We start from the raw sequence: 27,181 nt of genomic DNA, 5'->3' as shown, positions 1-27,181 counted from the left end.
AGATGGAGCTCTGCTGTGTAAGAGAGAGAAAACACAGAGCAAAGTGTCTTTAAGAGTTACCTAAAGGTATTTTTGTATATTCAAGTTTCATTCATATTTAAAGTCACCTGGTGTATTCTTTTTATTTATACAATTTCTTTTGGTTATTACACTGGGCCATTAAAGTTCTGCTGGAAAATTGGACTGGGAAAAGCCGTGCTGATAGCCAAGTTAGATTCCACGAGTGAGAAACAAAATGGCGAGCCACAACCTAGAGAGCCCTTGGATTGTGCACTAGCAGGAGTTAGTCGCCTCTGCTGGATTTTGCATTTTTGCTGGAATGATTTACCCATGCTTTTTTATTGCTTGTGTTTTTTCCAAATGAAGTTGTTGGAAGTGTGAACATTTCTGTTGGGTTAAACTTGAAACCAGAAATAATTAAAACTTAAAATTAGAGAACTTAACTTTGAAACCCCACTGAGTTACCTCAAATAGATATGAAAGATAAAACTGTAAATCAAAATAGATCAACAGTAGCAACTTGAACTTAAATAGAAACAATAACCTAGGTTGAGAAAATAATATTCTTTCAGGCTTAATTAAAGGTTTAACATCTAAAAGGGAATTATATAGGTCACCTAAAATAAAAAAGGGTATATTAACTATTTTAATGTGAAACTTTATGTAAACTGTATGTCAACTGTTTTTGTTTATATATTTCTTCTTCTTCGACAAATAATAAGCCGGCAATTTAAATGTATTCCTCTGGTCTGTGGTCATTGATACACCCAAGCTGTTCCTACTCCGGTAACCGAACCTAGCACTGGTCCTAGTGTGTTCTCTAGTGTACTCTAGGTACTGCTACAACATCATAAGTGTTATACTTCCTTCTGCTGAAACCTGTATGGGGATGCTGATTTCATTTCTCCACAGGACTTGGTACCTTGCCACACTGTCATACGTACCAAAAGCTGGTTCAATGACCTTGGTGTTACTGACTAGGTATTAAACTGGCCTGACCTGAGCCCTATAGAAAGTCTACCTGAGCCCTATAGAGAGTATATGGAGTACTGTTGAGATGAGGATGAGAGACACCAGACCCGACAATGCAGATGACCAAAGCAACCTGGGCTTCTATTACACTTCAGCAGAACCACACGCTGATTACCTCCATGCCACATGGCATTGATGCAGTTATTCATGCAAAAGGGACTTATATCAAGTATTTGATGGCCCATGACTTTCTTATATTTTTTTAGAGACAAGCTTTAATGCTGAGGAATCAGATTTCTCATTCTGTTAGTAGTTCGTCAGATTACGCACTTGCTTTTTTGTCTGCTGGTGTTGGTCAAGGGTTCTCTGATTTCAAGGTCATCTCCCAGTCTGGTGTTACTCCAGATGTTAACGCTGCTCGATGTACAACCTGTCCCTTAGACCCTCTGCCAGCCTGGGGCATTAAGGAACTGTGGTTAGTATTAGGACCCTATATTTTGTTTATATTAAATACTTCATTGACTACCAGAGTCTACCCTGCTTGCTTTATATCAGCTGTGGTAGAATCAATCCTGAAGAAGCCTGGACTAGATGTCGACTCAGAGACTATAGACCCATTTCACAACCATTGTTTCAGTCTAATGTCTTTGAAAATTTATAAAGTTAAATCTTTATTATCTACAGAAAGTCAGAACATTCATTTGAAACTCCCTTTCAGAATTCTCTTTAAGCAAGTAGATTTCTTAGGTTGTTTTTGTCTTATTAGTTAATTTGTGTTACTGTGATCACTGACAGATCTAATCCTGACAAAAATAAAATACTGTTTAAAGAGACTGATCTGATGTTTAATACATAATGGTGGTTTCATAGACTGGGTGTAAGCTTTAGTGAGACATTATCTTTTCCGATTCACTACAGTATAAACCCCTAATTAGACACATAAGGAATGAAAAGATGTGGATGGTTTGCGCTGGCCACTCTGCTGCTTTTGACTTTCTGTTTCATCTGCTTTGTGGTTAAATCAAGGTGCCCAAGAGGCATACCCAAAGCACCTCAGCAGTTTCCTTTTGATTTGGACAAGAAGCAGCTGTACTCTGAGTTACCCTTAGAGAAGGCTGCGCCAAGCCACCCTACAGAGAAAGCCCATTTCAACCACTTGTATACATTCACTCCTTTTTATACTGTAGCACTTTGAGATTGAAAAATGTAAAGTGAAGTACAAATTCAATAAATTATTATTATTATTATTGTGATCTTGTTCTTTCTCCTCATCATGACCATAGAGGAGGGTCAGAACAAAGAGTAAATCAAGAGCTTTGCTTATTAGATCAACTCTTTCTTCACCACCGCAGTGCTCACATTACTTGGTTCAAGGCCCCAAATGTTTTTATCCATATCCTGCTCCATCATTCAATCACTTGTGAACAAAGACCCAAATACTTATAGGGATGGAAGCCTTTAAGAAAATATAAACCACTTCCAAACCAAAAACGTAACCCTAACCCTAAACACAACACACACAAACTATATTTAGGTTATATAGTTGTAAATTATTTTTCCTTTCCAAGTCTGTGAAATGGATGGGTCCTCACACTAGCACAGTTCATCATGAAGGAATGACCTGGTCCAAATAAAGGAAACAGCCATGAACACACAAAGACACAAAGAGAAGCTATTGAAAGCACCCAGAAGTAAAAAATAACACCAGAAGAAAACTTTTGACCATATGGGAAAGGTAATTTTGGCTAAGGCTCGATATAATGTCACATTTCATATTCAGAATCCTGCTCATAGGGAGAAAACATTTTACTTTAATTCAGATTGTGCTGTGATGTGTTAAATTGCTCCTGTGTCAGAAAATAACAGCCCTGCACAAAGCAACATTCACCCTTATCATTAGGGGCAGGCAGCAGTGGGAGGGAGGTGTGTATTAAGGATGGGAATACAGCTATTCCAGAGACACCCCATACCATCCCTTCAAAAACTTATAACTTATTACTTTAGACAAAGAGCAGACATCAACAACACTGACATGAACATGAACATTAAAGACCAAAATGTGAAAGTTGCCTGTGAGCATATAAACTCAGTGCAGTGCAGCCTGTACAGCACTGCAGGCAGTCAAGAATAACCTGAATGTGTTTTAATGGGTTGGCTTGACCTTTTTTCCTCAAAGTGCAGACAGCAGAGAGGCATTGACTAATGAATACATCCCCACTGATTTTATATCACGCCCTCTGTTTTCTGCATGCTGCCCTAAGGGCAGCAATCAGAGAATTTGTGCAAATAAAAGCACCCTTTGCAGCCCCAAGCGTTAGATGAACAGATGGAGCATTGTTATAGTTTTCTTCCATAAGGAGTCGTCATGGTTTGATTAGTGGTGAGAATCTCTGGCAACCACAATCCACAAACCTGCTTCAACAGCACCCCAACATATGTGTATCACTAAAGGTATTGATCCACTAATCACACATAATATTATGACCACTAGCCTAATAGTGTATTAGTTCCATGCTTTGGTGCCAAAATGGCCCTGACCTGTCGAGGCATGGACTCCACTAGACCCCTGAAACTGCTGTGGTATCTGGACGTTAGCCGCAGATCCTTCAAGTCTTGCTAGTTGCAAGGTTGGGCTTCCATTAATCTGATTTGTTTGTACAACCCATTTCACAGATGCTCCATTGGACTGACATCTGGGAATCTGAAGGTCAAATCAAGACCTCAAATTGGTTGTTGTGCTTTTTAAATTAAAGCATGATTCATCAGACCAGACCACATCCATTTTTCCACCGCGTGATGCAGTACTATTGCTCACACAGTCATTGTTGGAGGCAAGAAAAACAAACAGCAAAGTAGTGTTGCCAGGAAAAAAGACGTGTATAGTCATTAAAGTGTTGTTTTGACCCGGTAACAGACATTGGCTGTCAACATGTGCTCATGAAACCAAATTGAACCAATCAGGATGGACAAATCGTGGAAGAAGAAATGAGAAAGAACCAATCAGGACTGTGGTAACTTCCTGACAGTGTATGTCTAAAAAGCGATGTTAATCATGAACATGCAGGCTTTCCAAGGGGTTGGGGGGAGAAGGAGTATCAAATTGAAAAGCTCCATTGGCCTTTGGTAACTTCATCCTAGCACAGTTTTTAATGAGTTAAATTTGATGTTGAGCTTTTCAATCGTTTCTCCTTTGTTCCAAAGACAGAACATAACACAGAATTTCAGATGAGACGCTGTATACACGACACAGAAACCAAACCCGTTGTTGTGGAAGTGTTAAGATACATCAAGAATTCAGTTGGTGAGTGGAATTACATTTTTCAGCTTGAAGACTTCGATTGATAACTGGCCAGCTGGAAACATAAAATCCAGTCTTCTTTCAATCAGTGAACATACCATATGCAAGACTGTCCCAACAGCAATTGTTTTCTGTTAAATTTGTTACTGTGGGGAGTTATTTTCAGTATCACTGAGCTGTTTGACAGTGAAGCCAAAAGGAACACAAACTTTATAAGAAACAATTCAAAAGAAATATGTTTATACTACGGAGCTATGTGTGCTGTTCATTCAGGCTAAAGCAACAGTAAACTTGACTTCAGCAGGTGCTGGTCATTTGTTCCTTTACCATTTCACATTTTTGCATCATTGGTCATTCAGAAATAACATGATAGGCTTACTTATCATTTACTGAAAAGAAGAACATTTCCTAAATGAGTTCTCAACAGACAATGCCCAAATAAAAACAAAATTGTTTCTTAAAATAATTTGTGTGACTTATACCACTTATGGTTTTTATGTTTCCACACTTACATTTCTTTACATAGAGATCTGACTTTACACAGACCTGTGGACCTGGTCCAGATAATCATTTAAAATGACAAATAGCCTTGGTAGAATTGCCACCATATTGTGTTAGAGGGGTTTTTATGCCCCTATGACCCTGAGGGCAGTGTCAAAATATTCCCTGAGGGGAGGAGTCAGAAAAAGTGATTCAAGCAGACAACATAATATGGTAGATCTTGTCCAGATTGGGGAGAGACTAGGGCACCTTCCCAGAGCAAGGCCTGGGGGCAAAGCTCGCTGCCAGGAGCCTGGTGGGGAAGCCCTGGCTCCTGGAGCTTGGGTGGGATAACCCGGAAAAAGCTACTGGAACCCCTCTTCACATGGGCACACCATCTAAAGGGGAGGGGCGTCGAGGTTGAGTGCTATGGAAGGTGGTTGGCAGGTAAGAACGGTAACCTAGTTGTTGCAATTCCTGCCATCACAGTCTGGCTCTAAGAAAATTGATTTTCCCCTCTTTGCCAGGTAAGGAGCCAGAGCTTGCATATGAGGTTGAGCGGTACTATCTAGATACAGTTTGTTTCACCTCAAATCACAGCTTTGGCTCTGGAACTTAGCTACTGGGATGAGGCTATACTTACTTACTTACTCTGGGGGTTGCCAAGGGAGATAGATGGTGGGCATGTGTGGGGATACTTACAAGTCCTTAGCTGAGTGCTTTAGGGTTGGAGTTCTCTTGGGTGAGTAAGAGGATCGGCTCTCTATGGCTTCTAGCTGCCAGTGATCTTTCTTATCTTGCTTATTATGGTTAACAATCATGCCATTAGACCTGTGGCTTTTGTGTCTCCAACACTCAGATGAAGAGACCCCCCCCCCTCGTGAGTCAGGAGTTGGAATTGTTTCTCCACTGCACAATAAGTGCAGACTGGACAGATGTCCAGAAGACAGTCATCAAGGGCCTTCACAAGGAGGGTAAGCCACAAAAGGTAATAGCTGAAGAAGCTAGTTGTTCACTGAGTTCCGTATTCAAGCATGTTAACAGAAAATTGAGTGGAAGGAAGACATGTGGTAGAGAAAGCTGCAACAGGGAGAACCGTGCCATGAGAGGATTATGAAGCGAAACTCATTCAAGAATTAGGGGAGCTTCACATGGAATGGACTGAGGACTGGAGTCAGTGCATCAAGAGCTACACACAGATCAATACTAGATTTGGGCTAAAAATGTTGCATTCCTCGTGTCAAGCCACTCCTGAACCAGAGACTATGTCAGAAGAGTCTTACCTAGGCTAAAGAAAACAGGAATTGAACTGTTGCTCAATGGTCCAAAGTCCTCTTTTCAAATGAAAGTAAATTGATTTTGTGCTTAAAACATTCTTTTGTGATTAGTCTAATGTGATATTCTAATTTTCTGACACATTGAATTTTGGGTTTCTTTATCTGTAAGCCGTGATCATCAAAATGATAAGGAATAAAGTCGTTAAATATTATACTCTATGTGGAATGAATGATAAAAAAAATGTTTTAGTTTCTGAAATGACTGGCAAAAAGTATTGCACTTTCACACAATATTCGAATTTTTTTAGATGTACCTGTATTTCAATCAGAATCAGAATCAGCTTTATTGCCAAGTTTGTACATACAAACAAGGAATTTGACTCCGGTACACTTTGCTCTTTGGTTTTGTTTTTGTATTACAGAATATACATATTTACAATGTACAATATACACATATATAAATAAAAAGGTGCATTTGCAACATCTGTTCAATGTACCACTCCTGCTACATCTTCTTTAACCTATCCCCTAACCCTATGTGTTTTAATATATTTTTCTTTACAATTTATGTTTCTCTGTTTTTAAGACATGCCAAACAGTTTCATTGTACTTCATTGTACTTTGTACATTGTACTTTTACACAATATTCAAATTTTTTTTAGATGTACCTGTACATACTGAAGCAACAGGCTTTTAAGAACCTCTGATTGACATACAAATCAGACCTTACCCAACAGAACCCTCTAATCTTACATGAGACTTAGCCTTTTGAATCATTTATATACAAAACTTACTTTGATAAAACAAAATAATCACCTCCCTTAAGTCCTAAATTGTTTGTTCTGGAGAAAAAAATCTTCTGTCAGTCAGCCTATTGCTTACTTCAACTCACAGTCAGCCTCATGCATCAAAAGATGAATTTTCCCCTGGCTCATGCTGCTGATATTTGGTGCTGAGAAGATTGGTGAGTGACTGCTTTATTCAGAGTGTGTGTGCACATATAACAATGCGTGGATCAATCCCTGATGGAACACCAACATTGTGTGGACATTCAGCACTATGTGGACATTTTGCCTGGTCCACACAAGGGGAATTGGGTTTTGTGGGTTAGGGTTAGGTTTAGGACTAAGGTATGAATTGAGTTTAGGTTAGGTTTAGGGTAAGGTATATGCTGGTAAGGGTTAGGGTAAGGTCAGGGGTCGGCAACCTTTATTACCAAAAGGCCAACGTTGCTCCCTCATCCAACAAAGAGAAATAGACTGAAGCTGCAAAACATAACACAGCTAACAAACTTTAAAAATGTTAAATTTGTTTATTATTTTACCTTTTACAACAATAGAATTCATAAACAGAAGTGCAGTTTGAGTCTGTAGGCCTACTTAAAAATAAATTCAACACTGAACTACGCAGGCCTTTTTAAGTCCTTCTCGTATTTGGTTAAAATTTGACTAAAACATAGCCCACTTTAATTAAAAAAATGTAGTTGCAGCTTAGCTGGTTTAATGACGTAAATATAAAATAAAAGTGGATTTTTGACAAGTCCATTTCAGTGTGCTCTCATCCTCTTCGGGTTTCAAGCGAAGCACCTGAACATACGATAAAAAACTACCTCGTCAACACCGTGTCTAAGCGATCTTTTTTTAAGTGATGGCTAATTAAATGCTACTGTTTATACCCATTTAATGTGACTTCTGTTTCTGAAGCTCTATGCTGATCTTCCCTTTGTCAGGCTTGTAAGATATGACTTTGATCTTCAGGGTTGTTGACAGTGAAAGCAAAATCTGTCCATGCAGAATTAAACTCTTTGTTTTCTTCTGAGATTTTTCTTTTTTGGAATGTATTCATGGTTAGCTTACCGCAGGGGTCGCAACCTCAAGGCCAGCGCTATAGATGTGGGCGTGATGTACATTTTGATTCACCGTTTATAAAAACCTTTTTAAAATTTGACATTAATGTATCACCTTGAACTCCAACATAACTATGCATCAAAATAATATAAATACATAAATTAAATTAATATTTCCATTATTTTTTATATAAAATATTTTTTAATAAGAAGACCTGGAGATTTACTTTACCGATCTATAAATCACGAAATCAAGCAAATCAAGAGCAAGTCAAGAAAAACCCACAGAGGATTTCCAAAAGAGACACATTTTTCCTCTTTTGTTTAATTCCGGTTGACTGTGCACGGTCCATCATTTTTCCCTTTTTCTGTCGAAATTGGAGAAGCTGGTCGTTCCTGAGTTTGACACGGACACGTGACAAACGAAGCCCTGCTTCTACTTGCTGCTCAGAGAAGACAGCACCAAGTCATCCCGTTCCTTTGTTGGTATATTGGGGAAATTTACTGCCAAAAATTAAGAGGACATATTTTCAATTTAAGAACAGGATTTAATTCTGCATGTACTCAAACTTTGTAATGTTTGCACTAAAAACTAGTAATGCTTGCACTCAAAACCTCTGCTTTCTTTCAAATATACTCTGTTCTCTCTGAAATCTTTGTTTCTGCGCTCTGATCTAATGCTTCTTGCATAGATAAGTTCTCCTCCTGCTTGCTTCATCCTCCATGCGTGCAAACTTGGTCTCTGCTTGGATCAAAACTGCGCTCTCAAGGTTCTTCCCTGCTCGCAAATTCATTTTGCTCTCTCTCAGATTAAAGTCGTATCACCTCCTAGAAACCATATCAGCCAATAGAATGACAGTGTGCAAATGCTAGGTCACAGGCTTAGTTGGGGTGCGCTTGTTTCCTTCTACTGAGCGTACCTGTGTTGCTACAATTGATGACTGAGAACATATTGCATTTGGTTCAGAATTGCTCCTGAATTTGACGCCTCAGCAGAGTCTGTAACAATGGTAGAAAGTATAACATTCTATTATTGTTTTATTGTGAAGCAATAAAAGTTGCAGATCTCTCTGCATTATTTATGATTGTTACACATCATTCAGCAGACTCACTCAAATGAAAGTTGGAGTTTTTTTTATTGATACTAATATTTGAAATTCAGAGTGGCACATGACCGCTAATTTTGGCCAGTGCTGTTTGCTTAATCAGCTAATATCTTTTTTAGTTATTCCTAATTTAGTTTGACCTCTGATTAACTTTCTGCTGCTTTCTTTCACATGAAATCTTGGCAGTAGTAAACTGTAGTGAGCTGGTTGGAGCAGTAACCGTGGCTTTTTCTGTATCTGCTAGCTGAGACATAATGTGGGTCAACGCTCCCTTCCTTTACAGATACAGACACATTCAAAAAATGGGCAACCAGAAGGAATGTGCTAGTTTTTTTCAGTCAGCCGGTATTTACATATAAATATGATCTCTTCCTCTGTGTGTCATTTGTTTCTGTTAAGAAAACAGCCGTTAGATGATATGTGCAAAGTCTGCAGAAACCAAAAGCAAACCTGCATGGAGAAGATGACTTTGATTAGGTTCACATAGATTTGCTCACACAGCCAAGAGCGCCTATTTTAAAATGTGTCATTAATTCACTCATATTGCTTTCCTCGTATTTAAAATACTTTTATGAAATCTACGGACAGGGTTGCTTTTGTAAAGCATGCTGTTTAACCACTAATGTTCATAACAGCAGATCTGTGAGGTGCAGCAGAGTGAGCAGCAGTAACAGACTGTGCACATCATGTTGCTGTACACAGCAGTGAGTGCAAGGTGGAGCATGCAGCAGCTGCCACTCCTCGCAGTAGAGACATGTTTTCTCTGTGAAGTTTCTCTGCCTTTGAGATTTTTCAGTTAGAGCCGGTCACTGGTCAGGGCTGAAAATCGTTCGATTCTGGTTACCAGTCAATTGACTGGTGCATCTCTGGTGAAGAGGTGTCATGTTATCTGCTTACAGACACACATCTCAGTGTTCCCTAGAAAAATCTGCCAAAAACCAAGCTATTCATTGTGTGTTCGTAAAGGCAAAGTTAAACCTGTGCTAGTTCCAGGACAAAGAAAATGGATTTCATCAGTTCTCTCCTACGGTTTACATTTAGAACAGAAACGCTCACATCTACGCTACGCTGCAGGACAGAGCTCTAGCATTAGGTTTTGGAGGAAATCTTGAACGGATCCAGACTATTTTTTAGCCTTCACACCAGCGTAATGTCATTGTGTCGTCAGTGTAACACTTCAAGCTTAAGGCTGTAATTCAAAAACTAATAAAAAACTGAAAATGGAAGAATTAGGAGAAAGCAGCGGGACTCTGCACAGACATGTAGCACCTTATACTTTCAGTTGGTAATTTTACAGTTTTACAGTGATTCCTTTCATCTTTGTTTCGATTCTACATAAGGAAAATTCAGCTCTTCTCTTTCTTTCTATGATCAGAGGCATTGTAGAAGTTGCTAAAGATGGAAACAATGTAAATGAATCCAACATTTACATACAGATTTGGACCGTGTTCATCTGGCTGCAATGCTACATTGCATCAGTGTAAAGTCGGCATGCAGTCAGGCTGCCAGTCTGGAACTCATTACATACTCTCTTTATTGATTGATTGACTGATTTCTGGCAGCACATTATATGGTACAGTCATTACAGAATGCAAATATCCATCTGCATTGTTTTTATATTTCCATAGTAAATGGATTAAATGATGTTTTCTTCTGTTTTACCTAGAAAACAGTGCAGAATCACAATGTGTTTCCATGCTAAGGGAAAATAAAATGTAAAATCGAAGTAACATATAATATTAAAACATGTTTAAATAAAAGTGATAGACATAAAGAGTTTTTCTTTACTTTTTCCTGCTGTCTGTTTCATTTTGTATTTTTTTTTACAGTAAGTAATAATATGAATAACCTATATTCAACTACCTATTACATAACTGAGCTGCAGCATGGGAGGTGTAGTGTTTAAGGGGAGGAGTTCTTTTAGTAATGTGGTATTTCATCTGTGACCATTTTACTGTGAACCATGTCTGACACATGTAAATTGTATTTAAAGTAAATCATGTAAAATGTTTAAGAAACTGAACAAAGGAATCAGTCTGTAGAAACGGAGTTCCTTGGAACATTCTAGGAGCTGAGTCAGTAGCTAAATCTTCTCCTTCCTTTATCCTAAAAACAAGTTTTCGTCTACATTTTTATGACTGCTTCCAAAAGCCAAAGTTTTTTTTTTCATTTTTACTCAGTTTAGGGAAGATTATAAGTGTGAGATGGCTCGAAGCATTCAGGTCTGCTCCTGCCAGAAGATTTTCCTTTAAGGCATGTCAGCTTTCAGAGCTCGCTCAGCTGGGTCGGGATCAGGATCTCTGGCTCCACCAACAACAGATGCATTTTATCCTGTTCACTCATATTTAAATTATGTTGTATGTTTGATCTTATTGATTGGATTATTGATTGCAGTTGTAATAGTCAATATTACCAGGATATAAGAGCAAGACTGCTCTGTTGCAGCTGGATCCTCATTATTTCCCCACCCGAAGTAGAACTGATGAAAAGTTGACAGTTCTGTTTGTGTTCTTAAAGAGAAACTAATCAGCACCTTGATTCTCACTAGTGGGTTTGTTTCTATGAGCTCAATTACAGCATTCTTGCCGGTTGATATCCTCTCCATCTCAGTGTTGTGCTCTCAATGTCTCAGATTTAGCTTTTTGTAGAAGATCAAACTTTAGTTGTTCCTCCTGGCAAAAGTCACCAATGTTTGAAAGCAGGAACTGAGCTGTAATTCTTCACTGTTAAAGGGTGGCTAATGGGCTGGCTTTCCGTGGCCAGCCTATCACTGCCTCAAAAAGGCAGTTAATTAACTTTCCATCAGCTGAAAAAGGACTCATGAGTGATAAAACCGGATGCAGGCCATGTGGTGTGAATATGTGAGGTCCAGTTCCCAGTCCTACCGGGAGGCTGATGTCCCAAACAGAATCCACACCTAGAGCTTCTGGAGACCATGCTGACACTGTCAGTTTAAGGTGCATCCTCATGAACATGTACCGATATAACATTAGGTTCCACCTTATTTAGACATAACTGTGCTAAATACAGTAAATTAAAGAAGCACAAAGAAATCAGAGTGGTGATCAGTTAGTTGGAAATTCAAGAATCCTACCTGCACCGGCTGCCGGCTGTACTACCAAGGCATGGCAGAGGGACAAATTTTGACTCTGCTGATTTCAAGAGCACGTGAAAGCAGTTAAACATTGAAAATACTCCTTTTTATGCCCACAAGACAACAGCCACGTGGAGCACTTCAATGCCACTTTCCACAGTTTCTGGCCACCACAGTGGAGTGATTCCCTGGGAGTGGACTGTGATGCTTCCATCTTTTTTTTTTTTTTATGTTTACCGTGTCCTGTCCAGCAGAGTATTGCTCAGAATTGTTGTCTGACTGCCAAGAAATTGCCCAACAGATTTACTTTCACAAGCAGAGCATCACAGCTAATGCTTTAAAGGCTCTGCTTGATATTTATAAAAGAAACTTTATTATAAACTTCTTTGGGAATATTTCAATTGTTACGGACACGGAGACTGAAATAAAAAGGAAAAAAGAAGGGAGAAAGGGGAGAAAAGGAGGAAAGAGTGGAGGAGAGAAAGGATGAAGAGAATACAAGATTACACCCTGCTTGCTTATACACCTGCAGCTGTTTTTTTTTTTTATCAAAATAGTACACGGTAATTCTGAATGTAAAATGTACTTAGTGAGAGGTGCAGCCCAATATAGAACATCTGTGTATCTGTCAACACCTGAAGCTTAACACCTGTGAGTATGGGTGTGGACGTGGTGGACGTGCTTTTGTATACAAGGTTTCTCCACAAAAATATGCAATAGTGAGTGTGAGGACCCACCGACCTGTCCCGTGGTCCCTGGACGGACACTGAGGAGATCCGAGCCACAGACATCCAAAGGCCCCCCAAAGCACAGGAACCCCAGGAGAACCACAGCCGGGACTACCGCAACCCCCCCAGAGAAGAGCAGTGGAGAGTCCCAGGGGAACCACCTAGCAGCAACAGTGCAGAAGCCCCAGGGAGCCGCAGAGACGAGCCCACAGGCCCTGCCGGCAGCCGTCCACGCCCGAGCAGATCCAGCCATGGACCCAGAGGCCTAAGACCCCGGGACACAACACCCCCCAAGCAGAGGCCCGACAGAACCCAGGGGGCCAGGCCCCGGCAAGCAGCCACCGGGAGTGAGCCAGCACACACCAAAGCACCCGGCCCCGGACACCGAGAACCACAAGTATACCAGCGGGCAGAGACTCCAACCACCGGCAGGCGGTGTGGCGGGGAGGAAGCTGATCCAGGAGAGGGAGGGAGCAGTCCAAGACTCAACCTGTCGCAAAAAAACCCAAAAAAAAAACAGGCACACACAGTCACAATCACCCACTCCCACCCTCATGCATACACATAAAATCACTCACACCCAACGTAAGGATAAACAACAATGGACGTCATACACTCACTCACACTCCCCATGCATAGTCTATACTCCCGGGTCCAGGCGCTGGGTCCAGCCCCCGGATCCAGGAGGTGGTCCCCTTCCCTCCTGGGGCAGAGGCAGGCAGACAGCGCCGGTACTGCCCAGACCCGGGCGACCCCTGCCCGGTTCCCGCCCCAACGCCCCGAACCCAGTCCCCAACAACCCCCATCCACCTCCGGAGAGGGGGCTATGTACAAAAGAGGGGTCTACATGGCCCAAAGCAACCCGCCAACCGGAGCCGCCCCAGGGCGGAGCAGTCCCGATCCCCCAACGAGCTCCGATCCCAACCCCATGAGTGTCACATCCCCAGTGAACCCCAACAAGAACCTCCCGACAGGGCCACCCCCAACAAGGACACCGATATCGAACACATCCCCCGAACCCAAACGGCACAAATCTCCACCCCCACAGGGGCACACCCCCACAGGTGAACTGTGTGGCCGAGAAGCCGATGAAGCCACACCCACACAGCGCAAGCTCCACACAGCGCAAGCTCCACACACAGCCCTGCTCTAAGAACCCCCGCTGCACCCCGCTCCCCCACCACACAGCGCACCGCAATGGCAAGGTAAGGGCCCCGCGCAATGCCACCCCTGCCCACTGGCGCAACAGGGTAGACCCCACCCAGCACCGCACCCACAACCGGACCCCCGACCCCGCACCATGACGGGACAAACTCATCCACCAAGAGGTCCCCGGCCAGCGGCAGGCACCCAGGGCCAGTGACCCCACCACGCCCCCCTCAGCAACAAAAAAACACTACATCACTGCCACTGCAACGACCGCCCAGGGAGAAACACTATCCAGCTCAGCTCCACCATCGCCGCCCGGCTGATCCAAACGCCAGTGACCCCACGCCCTAGAAGTGGACACAACCCCTCCACCCCACAGGCCGCAGCCCCTCCACGCCAAGCCCCAGCCCACCGCCCCGATCCCCCCTCGGACAAGACAGCCAGCAGAGCAGCACACTTCCAAGCCCGCCCAACCCCCCCAGACAGCGCCAACAGCCCCAGCCCACCAGTCCACGAGATGCTTCCATCTAAGGTCGAAGGCCAAGGTGGATCAGCATGGCAAGCTCCACCATCACCATGCCAGGACCCCACTGGACAATAGCTGGGTTTTTCAAGACATCTCCACGGTTGTAGCTGGTGAGAGCAATGGTGGCGATGCTGCCACCAGCTGTTGATGAGGATTATTCAGATATGGACTTTGGACCTCAAAGGAGACACAGATCTCCTGACTGATTTGGTCAATGGGGCAGTTGTGGTGGATTGCTGCCCAGTTTGGCCAATGGTAAAACAAAACAAAGAGAGAAGGTCAGAATGTGTTTCTGTACCAAAAAAACATCTATCTATCTATCTATCTATCTATCTATCTATCTATCTATCTATCTATCTATCTATCTATCTATCTATCTATCTATCTATCTATCTATCTATCTATCTATCTATCTATCTATCTATCTATCTATCTATCTATCTATCTATCTATCTATCTATCTATCTATCTATCTATCTATCTATCTATCTATCTATCTATCTATCTATCTATCTATCTATCCTGCATTTCTATAGGTTTTGTATATAGGTTTTGTAATTTGTGCCTAAACAGTGCTGTTATCAGAAAACGTTTAGTTTAACCACATAGTATTTGCCTAACCACTTCTTTCACAGGTATCTTCTCCATCAAGAATATTTGTGCTGGAGTAACGTTAGATGTGTTTATCCATCATCCAGAGTGGGGGTAGTGTTACAGGCGCAGCCTTTCCCCTTTTGGGCAAGGAAGGGCAGTAGAGAGTAGTATTATGTGTTTCTGTTATATAAAGTGGCTCAATAGAAGATATAATTGTGTGATTTACAACCTCCAGGACAGCATAAGTTATTACAGGTTAACAAGTTGCCAGACAAGCTGTACTTGTTTTTCCTTGATAAAGAAGAAGAACTGTTCAGAAGTGTTCTGCAGCCTCCTCTATGCTCTGTCAGTGGGATGGGTCCAGACACGAGCTTCTTACCAGCAAACAAGCCAAGGCAGGCATCAGGCAGAAGTATCTCCACTACAGTTAGGAGAAATCTGTTTTATAATAAGCATTAACATCCTCATCCACCCCTGCTGTGAGACTGGAGCTGTGCACAAGAAAATAGGCTATTACTGTACAAAATATGGTCAGACGAGGGTGTAGCGGGGTTAAGCGCGCGACCCATATACGGAGGGTTTAGTCCTTGACGTGGCTGTCCTGGGTTCGAGTCCCGGCCCCAGCGACTTCCCCTCTCTATTCGCCCCCATTTCCTGTCTAGCTACTGTCAAAAAAGAAAAAAAAAGATAAATACTGGAAACAATAAAAGGCCACTAGTGTAGCAAAAAAAAAAGCCTTGATCAGAACTCAAGCTGATACCTGGGATAAGATCGGATCATCTCTGTCAGAAGTACCCTCAAACTTTTCTTTCATTCCAACCCTATGTGACATGGGACGGCTGTAAAGGCTAACCGACCTGTAATGCCCGCCTGTCTCTCTGTCCAGATTCATGCTGTTGGCTTAATTATCCAGTCTACATACCTTTTTGTATCAGCCCGACACCTACTTAATTCAGACCACAGTTCTCAGACTGATTCTAGCTGATAGTTGTTCTTGTTCTGTAGTAAATACTTGCTAATAGAGGAAGACAGTTCAAGAGCTCACAATAATCACAAGTGGTTGCACAGTCTTTGTTCCCTCTTCTACACAGGTAATTAGAGTCAATAAACATGTTGAGCAAACATGACTCATTAGGGCTTCCACCATTTCACTTCTACAGTCCACAGGGATAGGCTGGAATAACCATCTAACCATCACTGCTACCTCCACCCCACAAAACGGCCTTAGGAACCACACTCACGCTCTGTGTTAGATGCTCTATAGATATATAAAGTCCAAAATAAAAACCCTTTGAAACTGCCATGTAACTTTGAAGCCTATGTCCCACTGCTCACTGTTCAGGATTTTTCAGAACAGCTCCCAGGTCTTTGCTGAGCAACAGTAATAAACTCCAAGGAGCATCCACAGAAAATATGACTCCAGAACAAGACGTTTCTATACCGCAGGTCTGAGAATGCAGCAAAGCTGAACTGAAGCTCAAGTTTTTTTTCCTCACTTCTCTTTAAACCACTACTTCCAACTACAGAGGGATGTCAGGAGGAAGATACTCGCCTTCTTTATTCAAAGACAAGCCCTTGCCATTATAGCCATAACTTGGCGGCTTTGTATTAAATCCAGTTCATTTACTCTGATTCCATTTTGAGGTCACATATCAACCTGAGTGAAATAAGCAAAAAGGAAAGAAAAAGACAGACAGAAACACTTCACAACAGAACAGGAAGAGATACAGTCCCTTACAACAGTATTCATACATGGTTTCACATTTTGTCATCTTCACTGTATTTTGGGGGGATTATATGTGATAGACCAGGTGTGCCTGCAGGATTTTATCGGATGGTATGCACAAAACCATCACCGCACCTCACCCACACGAACACAACTACAACCCTGATGCACATCATGCGCGTGGTGCACTAAACCAAACATCACACCTGACCCACACAAATACAGGCCACCTGCGCGTAGTGTGCATGGCACACAAAACCAGTAACAGTGCACCACACACCTGACTGTCAGGTCCTGAGCCACACAAACGTGCCACAGGTGCTCAACCCGCATGTCATATGTGACCCATTCATGACCAAACGTATGCAATGTGACGCACACACACACACAAACATATATAAGCCTAGATAGCATATTGGTTTCTAATTACACTAAATAATAAAAAAAGGAAGAAAAAAAGAACGGAAAACCACAACTTTTTATTGAGAATTAACTCTCCTGCCTGTCGCATCAAACTACCAGCGAACCTCCTCGCTGCCGATGTTGATTTTGGGGTGAATGTTCATCAGGGCCAGAGCAGTGAGCCTGGTGTCTGACAAGGCACCTCAGCATGCTGAAGGTCCGCTCTACTGAGGCAGTGGACACTGGCATAGTCAGAAGAACCTTTACTATTGTATGTACATTGGGAAGACGAGGCGGCACCAGTCAGAAAACAAATGTAAACTAACCAATGAAATTTTAGTTTAGGACGCACGTGCGCCCACACTTACAGACGCACACAGTTGATGTACAGGACATTTTGACACAAAAGACCATTTTGGTAAGAAAATCAAAGCAAGGTACCCACAGAGCATACAGCCGTACAGCTGCAGGCAACGTCATAGATCGACAGAAAGTAGTGCATAATAAATGTTTAAATTGTAAAATTAAATGCATTTCTGCTTAACAGCTCAGACTGGATGAAGAACGTCTGAATTTTCAAGTCTTGCCTCAGATCATTAATTGGATTATGGTCTAGACTTTGAATGGTCAAAGTGGAACTTCTGCCACAGTTAAAAGTATTCTGCAGCCTCTAACAGGTTTTCGTCCTGGATTTAGCTCCATCTATATTCCCATCAACTCTGACCAGCCTCTGTGTTCCTGCTGAAGAAACGCGTCCCCACAGCATAATGTGATTCATGGTGGGGTAAGTATATTTAGGGTGGTACGTATTGTTTGTTTTCCTCAACACAGTATTTTGTATTGGAGAGGAGAGTCCGGCCGATAGTCGAACCTCGGCTTCAGGAGGAGCAGTGTGGTTTTCGTCCCGGCCGTGGAACACTGGACCAGCTCTATACCCTCTACAGGGTACTCAAGGGTTCGTGGAAGTTTGCCCAACTGGTCTACATGTGTTTTGTGGACCTGGAGAAAGAATTTGACTGTGTCCCTCGTGATGCCCTGTGCGGGGTGCTCCAGGAGTATGGAGTCGGGGGCCCTTTATTAAGGGCCATCCGATCTCTGTACAAGCGGAGCAGGAGTTTGGTTTGCATTGCCGGCACTAAGTCGGACCTGTTCCCGGTGCATGTTGGACTCCGGCAGGGCTGCTCTTTCTCACCGGTCCTGTTCATAACCTTTATGGACAGGATTTCTAGGCGCAGCCAAGGGCTGGAGGGGGTCTGGTATGGGGACCAGAGGAATTTGTTTCTTATTTTTGCAGATGACGTGGTCCTGCTGACCCCCTCTATTACTCCATTAGAGATAGGGTGAGGAGCTTGGCCATCCAGGAGGGGCTTGGAGTATAGCCGCTGCTCCTCCACATCGAGAGGAGCCAGTTGAGGTGGCTCGAGCATCTATACAGGATGCCTCCTGGACGCTTTCCTCGGGAGGTGTTCCAGGCACATCCCATCGGGAGGAGGCCCAGGGGACGGCCCAGGACACGCGGGAGGGACTATGTCTCTCGGCTGGCGTGGGAACGCCTCGGGCTCCCCCCGGAGGAGCTGGAGGAGGTGTCTGGGGAGAGGGATGTCTGGGCGTGTCTGCTGAGTCTGCTGCGCCCGCGACTCCATCCCAGATAAGCGGAAGACGACAAGTACGAGTATGAGGGATGTTGTTGTAGAACCTAATCCTGCTCTAAACTTCTCCACAATGTTCTGCTGTGTTCCTTGGTCTTCATGAGGCCGTTCGTTCTCTAATCCCCAACAACATAAACATGTGAGGCCAGAAACAGAACAGCTGCATTTTTACTGAGATTACATTACACACAGCTGTACTCAATTTACAAATCAGATGTCTTCTGAAGAGAGTCGAGTACAGATGTAAAGAGGGATGAATAAAATGCTTGCTACTGTTTTCTGCTTTTTCTTTGAAAATAACACAGACCATTTTCCTTCTATTTTACATTTACGCACTGTTGTGTGTTAATCTATAACACAAAATCCCAATAAAACACATAGAAGTTAGTGGTTTTAATTTGACAACAGAGTAGCAGTAGCATGAAAAGGTTGTAAACTAGAACTAAAATTAAAACTGATAGACACTGCCAGGAACCTGGCTGGGACAGTCTTTCCCCAATAAATAAAAAAAGTCTTTAATTTACCCGAAGGATGCAGACTTCCATCTCCGGCAGGGGTAACTTCTTCTACACAGGGGGGCAAAAAGGTTTTGGTGGATCTCAGAGACTTGTGCAGGCAATGAGGCGTGTCGCCTTGTAACAAAAAAGAGAAAAGCACTTTCAGGCACATCATAATGTACATTTCATTAGGACCACAGAAACACAGCAGCATTACTGCATTCACAGTCACTCAGCATGTAATGCATGGGCGGTGACATGGTCATGCATGAGCCGTGGTGAGGTCTATCCTCAACAAGGGCAGTGCAGTAACTCCCACTTAACAGAGTCACAGCTGACAGAAAGAAAGATTACTTCAATCTGCTGTCTGCAGCATTTTAACGCCTTCAAATCATGAGTAGGAGCTTTCATATATGCATTATCACTAGAGGCTGAGTCAGCACAACAGCTTAGTGGGGAGAGCAGTTAGGAAGCAGCAAGCAGGAGGAGATGTGGAGCCAGGAGGTAAGACCTCTTCAGAATGTACCATTGTTTCTGCTATTTGAGATTAAGACAGAGGTAGCAGAACAGCAGACATGGACAGAAAAGGCAAGCCATTGTAGAGACCATAGACAATTAACTTTCTATCATCTAGACCAGAGGTCCCCAAAGCCCAAACTCCTGTCTAAATCAGGACCTTGAAAGCCTTTTGTCCGGACCATAAGCAATTTATATTTACTATGTAGATACAGACATTTTATTCTTGCCGGCTGCCACGTCTAACTTTTGAACAGGCACGACAGGCAGCAATGTGGGTCCGCAACATTCTGCTCCACATTCCAGGCCAGCTGGTGGCGGAAATGAACCTCATTGTTGTATGCCAACCGCCAGAAAATGACAAAGAAGAAGCGAAGCTGTGCAGGGTCCTTGAATGAGGGTTACTAATGCCACTTTTCCACTGGTTCATTTTAGGCAGCATGCCTCCGTTCCACTTGGTTTCTACTCAGCATGGTACCAGTTATGTTTCCACTGATTCGCAGACTGCTGGAGCTATGGCAACTGAAGCTCTGCCTCCAGCCATCAGTGTAGCGCTGTGCTGCTATTAACATTATAGTTAATAGCTGCTTAGTTACTAGCTTGGTAGCTCACGCTTGCTGACAGTACAATGACTTAGTGGTGCACAGATCAGTGAGTAAAAGAATATGACTTTGTCAAAAATAGGTAGAGCGGTATGGAGGACCAATCCTGCCATAATTAAGAATAAATGCAGAAATAAAAAAAATACTCAATAAAATAATTACTGGGTCAAAATGTTGCTAGAACTATAGCTATAAACTAGTGCACAACAAAAAACATAGATTTTATTCAATAAATTATCAATTAATCAGATGGAAATATATATATTTCTATTTTAATACACTATTTTTATTTAAACCACACATTTTCAAATCATATATTTTTCCTTTTTTTAATACAAGTGAATTTCTTTACTTCTTACTGAGCCTGTTTTTTTTACCCAATGGATTTCCCTGAGCCCATTTATTTCAGTCTTCCATTTTTTTTTACATTACTCTGTCTCTGTATTGTCTTTTCCTCCTCAACATGCTCTTGGAAAAACACAAACAGTGTGGGACTGAGACACCGGGGGCGGTCTTTGAAACAGTGTCACCACCTCAGCTTCTCTCCTATTGACTGAGGTCAGGCCTCTAAAAAGCAGCTGCTGAGTCTCATTATGGCTGCCTGGTTCTCAGAAGGAGCTGGAAGAAACAGCTAACTTCTGTCATGTTGCTAAAGAATTCAGGAGCGGTGTGGATTTGGTGGTAGATGGCGCTGTTAGCCTCATAAAGATGTTTATTTTCTGTTGTGCGACTTGATCAAAGGTGTGTAGTACTTTCGTTGTATTCAGCTTGGCTCAGTTTGGAATTTCGAACTGGAAAAAGTAATGCCGTGATGGGATGTGGTATCCCTGGTCCAATGTGTTTATCAGACCGATGAAGCCCTCCCGGCTAACTGCAGTCATGTGCATCGTGTCCTTAGTCAAATATCGTGCAATGGCCTCAGTTATTTTTTGTACCGCTTCAATGTTTTTCTCATAAGGAGTTCACTTGCAATATATGTATGCATATAGATATACAAATCAAGACGTAGCACAGACCAAACAGGCACACAGGCAAAGATGGCCATCTTGCTTTGGCATTTAAGACACAGTGACGATTTAGGGCTTCATTGTTTGTGATGAATCTCATAGCGCCATGATACACACTGTCCAGCATGTGAACCAATAACTGAAAGAAGGGTTGGCTCCACCACTTTCTGTTTTACCTTAAAGAAAAACAAAATAAAATATCATCCAAGTAAAAGCTTCAGCTTCTTTGTAGTATTCTGAATCTGCACATTAAAAGTCAAATGATCATTGATCAAAAACCCTCAAATATGTCATTGTAGATGCAAGCTCAATTTGTTGACCATTAGATTCTGCCCATGCAGAATTCTGCTAATGTATAACCTCTAATTTAATGTTATTTCATGATTATGTGCTTTGATTCTGAATTTGTGCAGGGGGACCTGCATATGAACAATTTGACTCAAACTTAAAAAAGAAAATACTCCAAATCAATTCAACATCATTGAAAATAGCAATCCTATACCAGTCAAATTAATAATTGGCATCCAAAAAACCTAAAACTACGCTTCTCTACAAAATGTGGTTTAGTTGTAGGAAGCCTTGTGTCTCTCAGGACCGCTGTTACACAGTGATCACTCCCATCATGTGGAAAGACACCTGCTGTCGCATATTTAGAAGGCATATTAGTTAAACTAAATGAGTGAGTGTTGAGAACATTTGGGGTTGGGTTTAGTTGGGGAACTGATTGTGTGAGATTTAGAGAATTACATTATTATTTCAGACTACATGAAATGACTTTCTGATCAATCATCAAGCTGCATAACATTTTCATACTTGGAGATTTTAATTTGCAATTAGGCCAATACCTTTATTTCCACCTCTGACTCTTAACCTTAGACGTGTCTGCACCTACTCATAACAAAGGCTGTATTCTGGACCTTGTTTTGTTCTTGGGCCTCGATGTCACAAATCTCTTTGTGGTGAATATATTATTAAATGACCATTGTTGCAAATATTTTAATGTATGTGTCAATACTGGGGCGCAGCGGTGGCACAGGGGTAAAACAAATTCAGTGGACTGAAGCCAGATTCAGAGGCTTCTTTCCTTAATGCAGCCCATTGTGGATTTGACTCCCAGCCCCGGCGACCTTTGCTGCATGTCTTCCTCTTCTCTCCATCCCTTGCCTCTCAGCTTACAGTTGAGAAAATAAAAAATATAAAGGCCACTAGAGCCGTATAAAAACAAAAATTATCAATTATTATCAATATTGATTTTTGCTCGCCCTGAATTCCCTATTTACAGACGAATTATTAATGATCACACCTCACAAAACTTTCTCCTCTCTATTTGACCCTATCTGGTTGGATTCCAATATGAGAGATATGGACTTGTTTGTTTCATCTATTAATATTGTACCCATATTCTGGATCAAATAGCACCTGTGAAATTGGGCACTGTCTACCCCTGTTACACTGTTATCCCAGGGTTACAGATGTAATCCACACTTTGAAGAGAAAGTTTCATAAGGCTTAACACCTCTGGAAAAATTCCAGGCTTGAGGTACATAAACTGCAATTTAAAGGCTTAATTAACTCTCTGAATAAGTTGATAGAAAATGCAAGAACCAAATTCTATGCAAACCTCATATGTGCCAAACAAAAAAAATCCTAACGTCGTATTTGACACAATTAAGAAGATTGTATCACCTGTGTTTTCTGCCACTCTTGCTTTTTCAAGAGGATTGAAAAAAGTTTTTAAGCTTCTTTGTGGACAAAGTTTCCAACTTTAGATCAACTTTCTTTCCCAGAACTTCCTTCAGTCTGGATCCTCCCCTGTCAACCACTAATTCTTATTTCTGTACACTGGTGCGGTCAGAACTACCTTGAACTGAACCCACTCAAGACTGTGGAAATGGTGGTAGACTTTCGGAGAACACCACCCCCATACACCCCCCTCACCATCCTCAACAACACTGTATCGGCCGTGGACCACTTCAGGTTCTTAGGAACCACCATCTCTGAGGACCTGAGATGGTCTTCACACATAGACACTGTTCGAAAGAAGGCCCAGCAGAGACTGTACTTTCTGAGGCAACTCAAGAAGTTCAACCTTCCACAGGAGCTGTTGGTCATCTTCTACACTGCCATCATTCAGTCTGTCCTGTCTTCATCCATCTCAGTGTGGTTTGGCTCATCCACAAAACAGGACAGGTCCAGACTGCAACGAATAATCAGGACTGCAGAGAGAATAATCAGAGCTGACCTTCCCTCCATCCAGGACCTATACAGGTCAAGGGTCAGGAAAAGAGCTGCTAAATCTCTGCAGACCCCACACACCCTGTAATGTAACTGTTCAGAGTTTTACCTTCAGGCCGTCGCTACAGAGCACTGTTTACTAAAACCAGCCGCCACAGAGATAGTTTCTTCCCCCAGGCTGTTTCTCTGATGAACATTTAATAGAGTACAGAACAACAGCATACAGATGTTGCAAATGCACCTTTTTTATTAGATATGTGTACATTGTAAATTGTAAATTTGTATATTCTGTAATACAAAAACAAAACCAAAGAGCAAAGTGTACCGGAGGCAAATTCCTTGTTTCTATGTACAAACTTGGCAATAAAGCTGATTCTGATTCTGATCATGGGTGTATTTCAATCTGGTTTTTGTAAACTGGACAACAAGGAAACTGTCTTATTGAAAATTTCAAGTGATCTGCTGATGGCAGCTGACTCTGGAGTGTACACCGTTTTTATTTTATTGGATCTTATCCCAGCGTTCGACACTGTGGATCATGACATTTTGATAAATAAACTAAAGGACCTATTTGGTTTTCATGGTTTTGTTTTAAATTGGTTGAAATCATATCTTTTACTGTTTTCATGAATGAGTTGTCTTGTGGTGTACCCAGGGATCCGTTTTAAAACCCTCTTTTTAATGTATCCTTACCCCTTAGGTAAAATCATCAAGTGCTATAAAATGTGTCTTATCACATGTATGCTGATGACATTTAACTGTATTACTCCAGTAAAATGTCTGAATTCTACAAACTGCATGAACTTTGCTAATGTTTGTCGGAAATCAAATTGTGGCTCTACAATAACTATCTGCAGATTGATGGCAAGAAGATGGAAACTCTGACCATTGCTCCCACAGATAAAATCCTGGTTATCAGGAAAGGAAGCGTGTGACCTTTTTATCTGCTGCTGTAAAAGACAGCGTCAAAAATGTGGGTGTTTTCTTTGACAGTGCTTTATCTCTTGAGATTCATTGTAAGCATCTTTTTATTCCCTAAGAAACATCTCTAAGCTAAGATATTTTGTATCAAACACTAAACTAGAAATGGTTATCTATGCTTTTATTTTGTCGGCCTTGTACCATTGCAACAGTCCTTTTTACGTGTTTAAACAAGGCATGTCTGGAATGCCTTCAGACTGTGCAGAATGCGGGCTAACGAGAGAGGCTACATAAACCCAGTTCTAGCCTCTGTCATTCTCCAGGCCTCTTACATCATCTAGCCCGATGCTGCTGACGGTCCACCGGACTCATTTCAAGACCCGCAGAGATTGGGCTTTTCAGGCGGTGGCTCTGGACTCTGGAACTGCATTCCACTGTTTCTGAGCTCCATAATCTCTACTAACTCTTGAAAAAAAAAAACACCTACAGATATACTTATTTAGACAGGCTTGTAACCAAATTTGTTGTTTTTATCATTTATTAAATTGTTTGTCAAGCACTTTGTGAAAGTTATCTGTAAAAGGTGCTATATAAATAAATATTTCTCACTTACTTCTCCAGAAGCTCAATGACCTGAAGACCTTCAAGAAGAGTGGGATGCCAAGCCTCAGCAGAAAATAAGTCGACTTGTGAACAGCATGAGACGTTGTTGTCAAGCTGGAATTGATACTCAGTGGCACATGACATCTTATTGACACTTTTTGTTGTGGTATACCCACCACTGTTTTTGGCTTTGTTTAAATACATTGTTTGAGATGAGGAAATCACCACTGCATGATTCAACTTAATTGCCCAACTTTCCCTATATAATATCACTGTAGCATGAACGTTTAACATTTTCTGGAAACGTTAACCCGAAGGCCAGTAGACTGTCACTAAATTATGTAGGACACTTTTCCTGGAATTAAAGCACCTATTAAAGTATGTCTCCACCAGCTTAGGGACTGTATGGACACTACGTGTAGATTTACATGTAAACATTGTGGACCACAACATTCCTCCCTGCTCCCCTCTCAATTTCCTGCTCCAAATTTAAATACATTTGGCTTACAAAATATGGTTAATTTCAGCTTGGATGGATCAAGGGAATCCATGTATTTTCTTTGATTTGAAGCTACACCACCTATTAACAAGAGATTTACTACAAATATTATCTCCGTTGCCCAGTTATGATCTCTAAAATACCTGCTTAAAAGTAGGTTTCTATCAGTTCTGATCCTGGTTGTCTTACTCATTAGTAGTTCTAGAACTACCGTGAATAATAACCACAACTATTATCATTTGGCAAGCAGTTTAAGGCCATCCCCTGATTACTTCCAAATGATTGCTCATGTACAATATCAGCATAATCACAAAGATTTGATTTTGATTGTGCTCCCAGTATTTTTGAGGAGATTACTGTGCACATCATCCATTGTTTTGCTGGCAAATCAGGAAGAGCAAACGGTATAAGAATTTCTTTAAAACCAACAGGGCCATCTGGTTGAAGGTTTGGGTCATGAAAAGGACATCTAGTGTAGCTGTGGTACTAATGCACTGCACAGAACAAAAGAACATAATATAAATCTACCTATGAACTATTTGAACTTCACCTCAAATAAACAGATGACTAGGTAAAAACAAACCCATATTTTTAACATGACAACACTTTTTCTAAGGTTTCAGTTGAGTCCCTGAGAAAATAAACTACGAATTTCCAAATCTATTTATGTGACTTTGTTGGATTGGTCATGTTATAGTCATATTGTTTTATCCAGCTTGTCAAAAATGTAGTTAATTAGTTTTATTTACAGCAATATAACTTTCATTTGTTCCAGGGAATATCCTGAAAAATTCCATAAATTAATCCCTAACACATTCTTTAGCTTCTACAAAAGCATTTCTCTTTAGTAAGGTAAGGCTAATTTATTTGTATAGCACATTTCAGCAACAAGACAATTCAAACTGCTTCACAAAATAAAAATAAAGGAATGCAAAGAACATATAAAGAAAGGTTGGACTAAATTCATTGGAAGACATTAAGTTAATGATGTTTCTGTTAATAGTTTAAAAAGGAACAGTCAAATGTAGCAAATGGGTCTTGAACCTTGATTTAAAGGAGTAGTAAGGCAGCTGCATGTGAATCTTACCTGGATAAAATGCTGCTTCTACCAGCCTGAAAACTATGTGTATTAACATACTCTACAGAGCAGAGGGGTTGTGCTCTTTGTGACCAACAGCTACCAGAAATATTTTCTCTCTCATTGAGGTTAGTCACACATGGATATTTCCCCCTGCTGGCCACATAAGCCTTCTGTTATCAGGCGAGTACAGATCCTCTGCCTACATTTTTCCAGTCGGTAAACATAGAAGATGGTTGATGGAATAATAGATTTTAACATTGTAGCACATGTCAAAATTGTGCAGAAATACACACTGTGGCAGCTGTTCTTACAAGAAACCAGAGTTGAGGATCAGAGTTTAGTGTCCAACATTATAAAGTAAATGTGTTGTTAT

General features: G+C 41.6%; 1 protein-coding gene across 3 annotated transcripts in view; it reads right to left on the bottom strand.

Annotated features, from left to right (window-relative positions):
- iqsec1b (IQ motif and Sec7 domain ArfGEF 1b) overlaps nucleotides 1-27,181 on the bottom strand; it is a 327,598-nt gene that overhangs the window by 220,561 nt on the left and 79,856 nt on the right. For 2 of the 3 annotated variants that reach the window (XM_047347008.1, XM_047347014.1), the window contains exon 2: nucleotides 19,372-19,479. The exons of the other annotated variant lie outside the window; for it this stretch is intronic. In XM_047347008.1, the coding sequence (XP_047202964.1) occupies nucleotides 19,372-19,479 (108 nt within the window). The remainder of the gene's footprint in view (nucleotides 1-19,371; nucleotides 19,480-27,181) is intronic. 3 annotated transcript variants of the gene reach the window in all.

The sequence above is a fragment of the Girardinichthys multiradiatus genome, chromosome 20, assembly GCF_021462225.1.
Source record: "Girardinichthys multiradiatus isolate DD_20200921_A chromosome 20, DD_fGirMul_XY1, whole genome shotgun sequence".
In the NCBI taxonomy this organism is placed as follows: domain Eukaryota; kingdom Metazoa; phylum Chordata; class Actinopteri; order Cyprinodontiformes; family Goodeidae; genus Girardinichthys; species Girardinichthys multiradiatus.
Note: the sequence above shows the minus strand (reverse complement) of the source record. Positions and strands in the feature narration are given on the sequence as shown.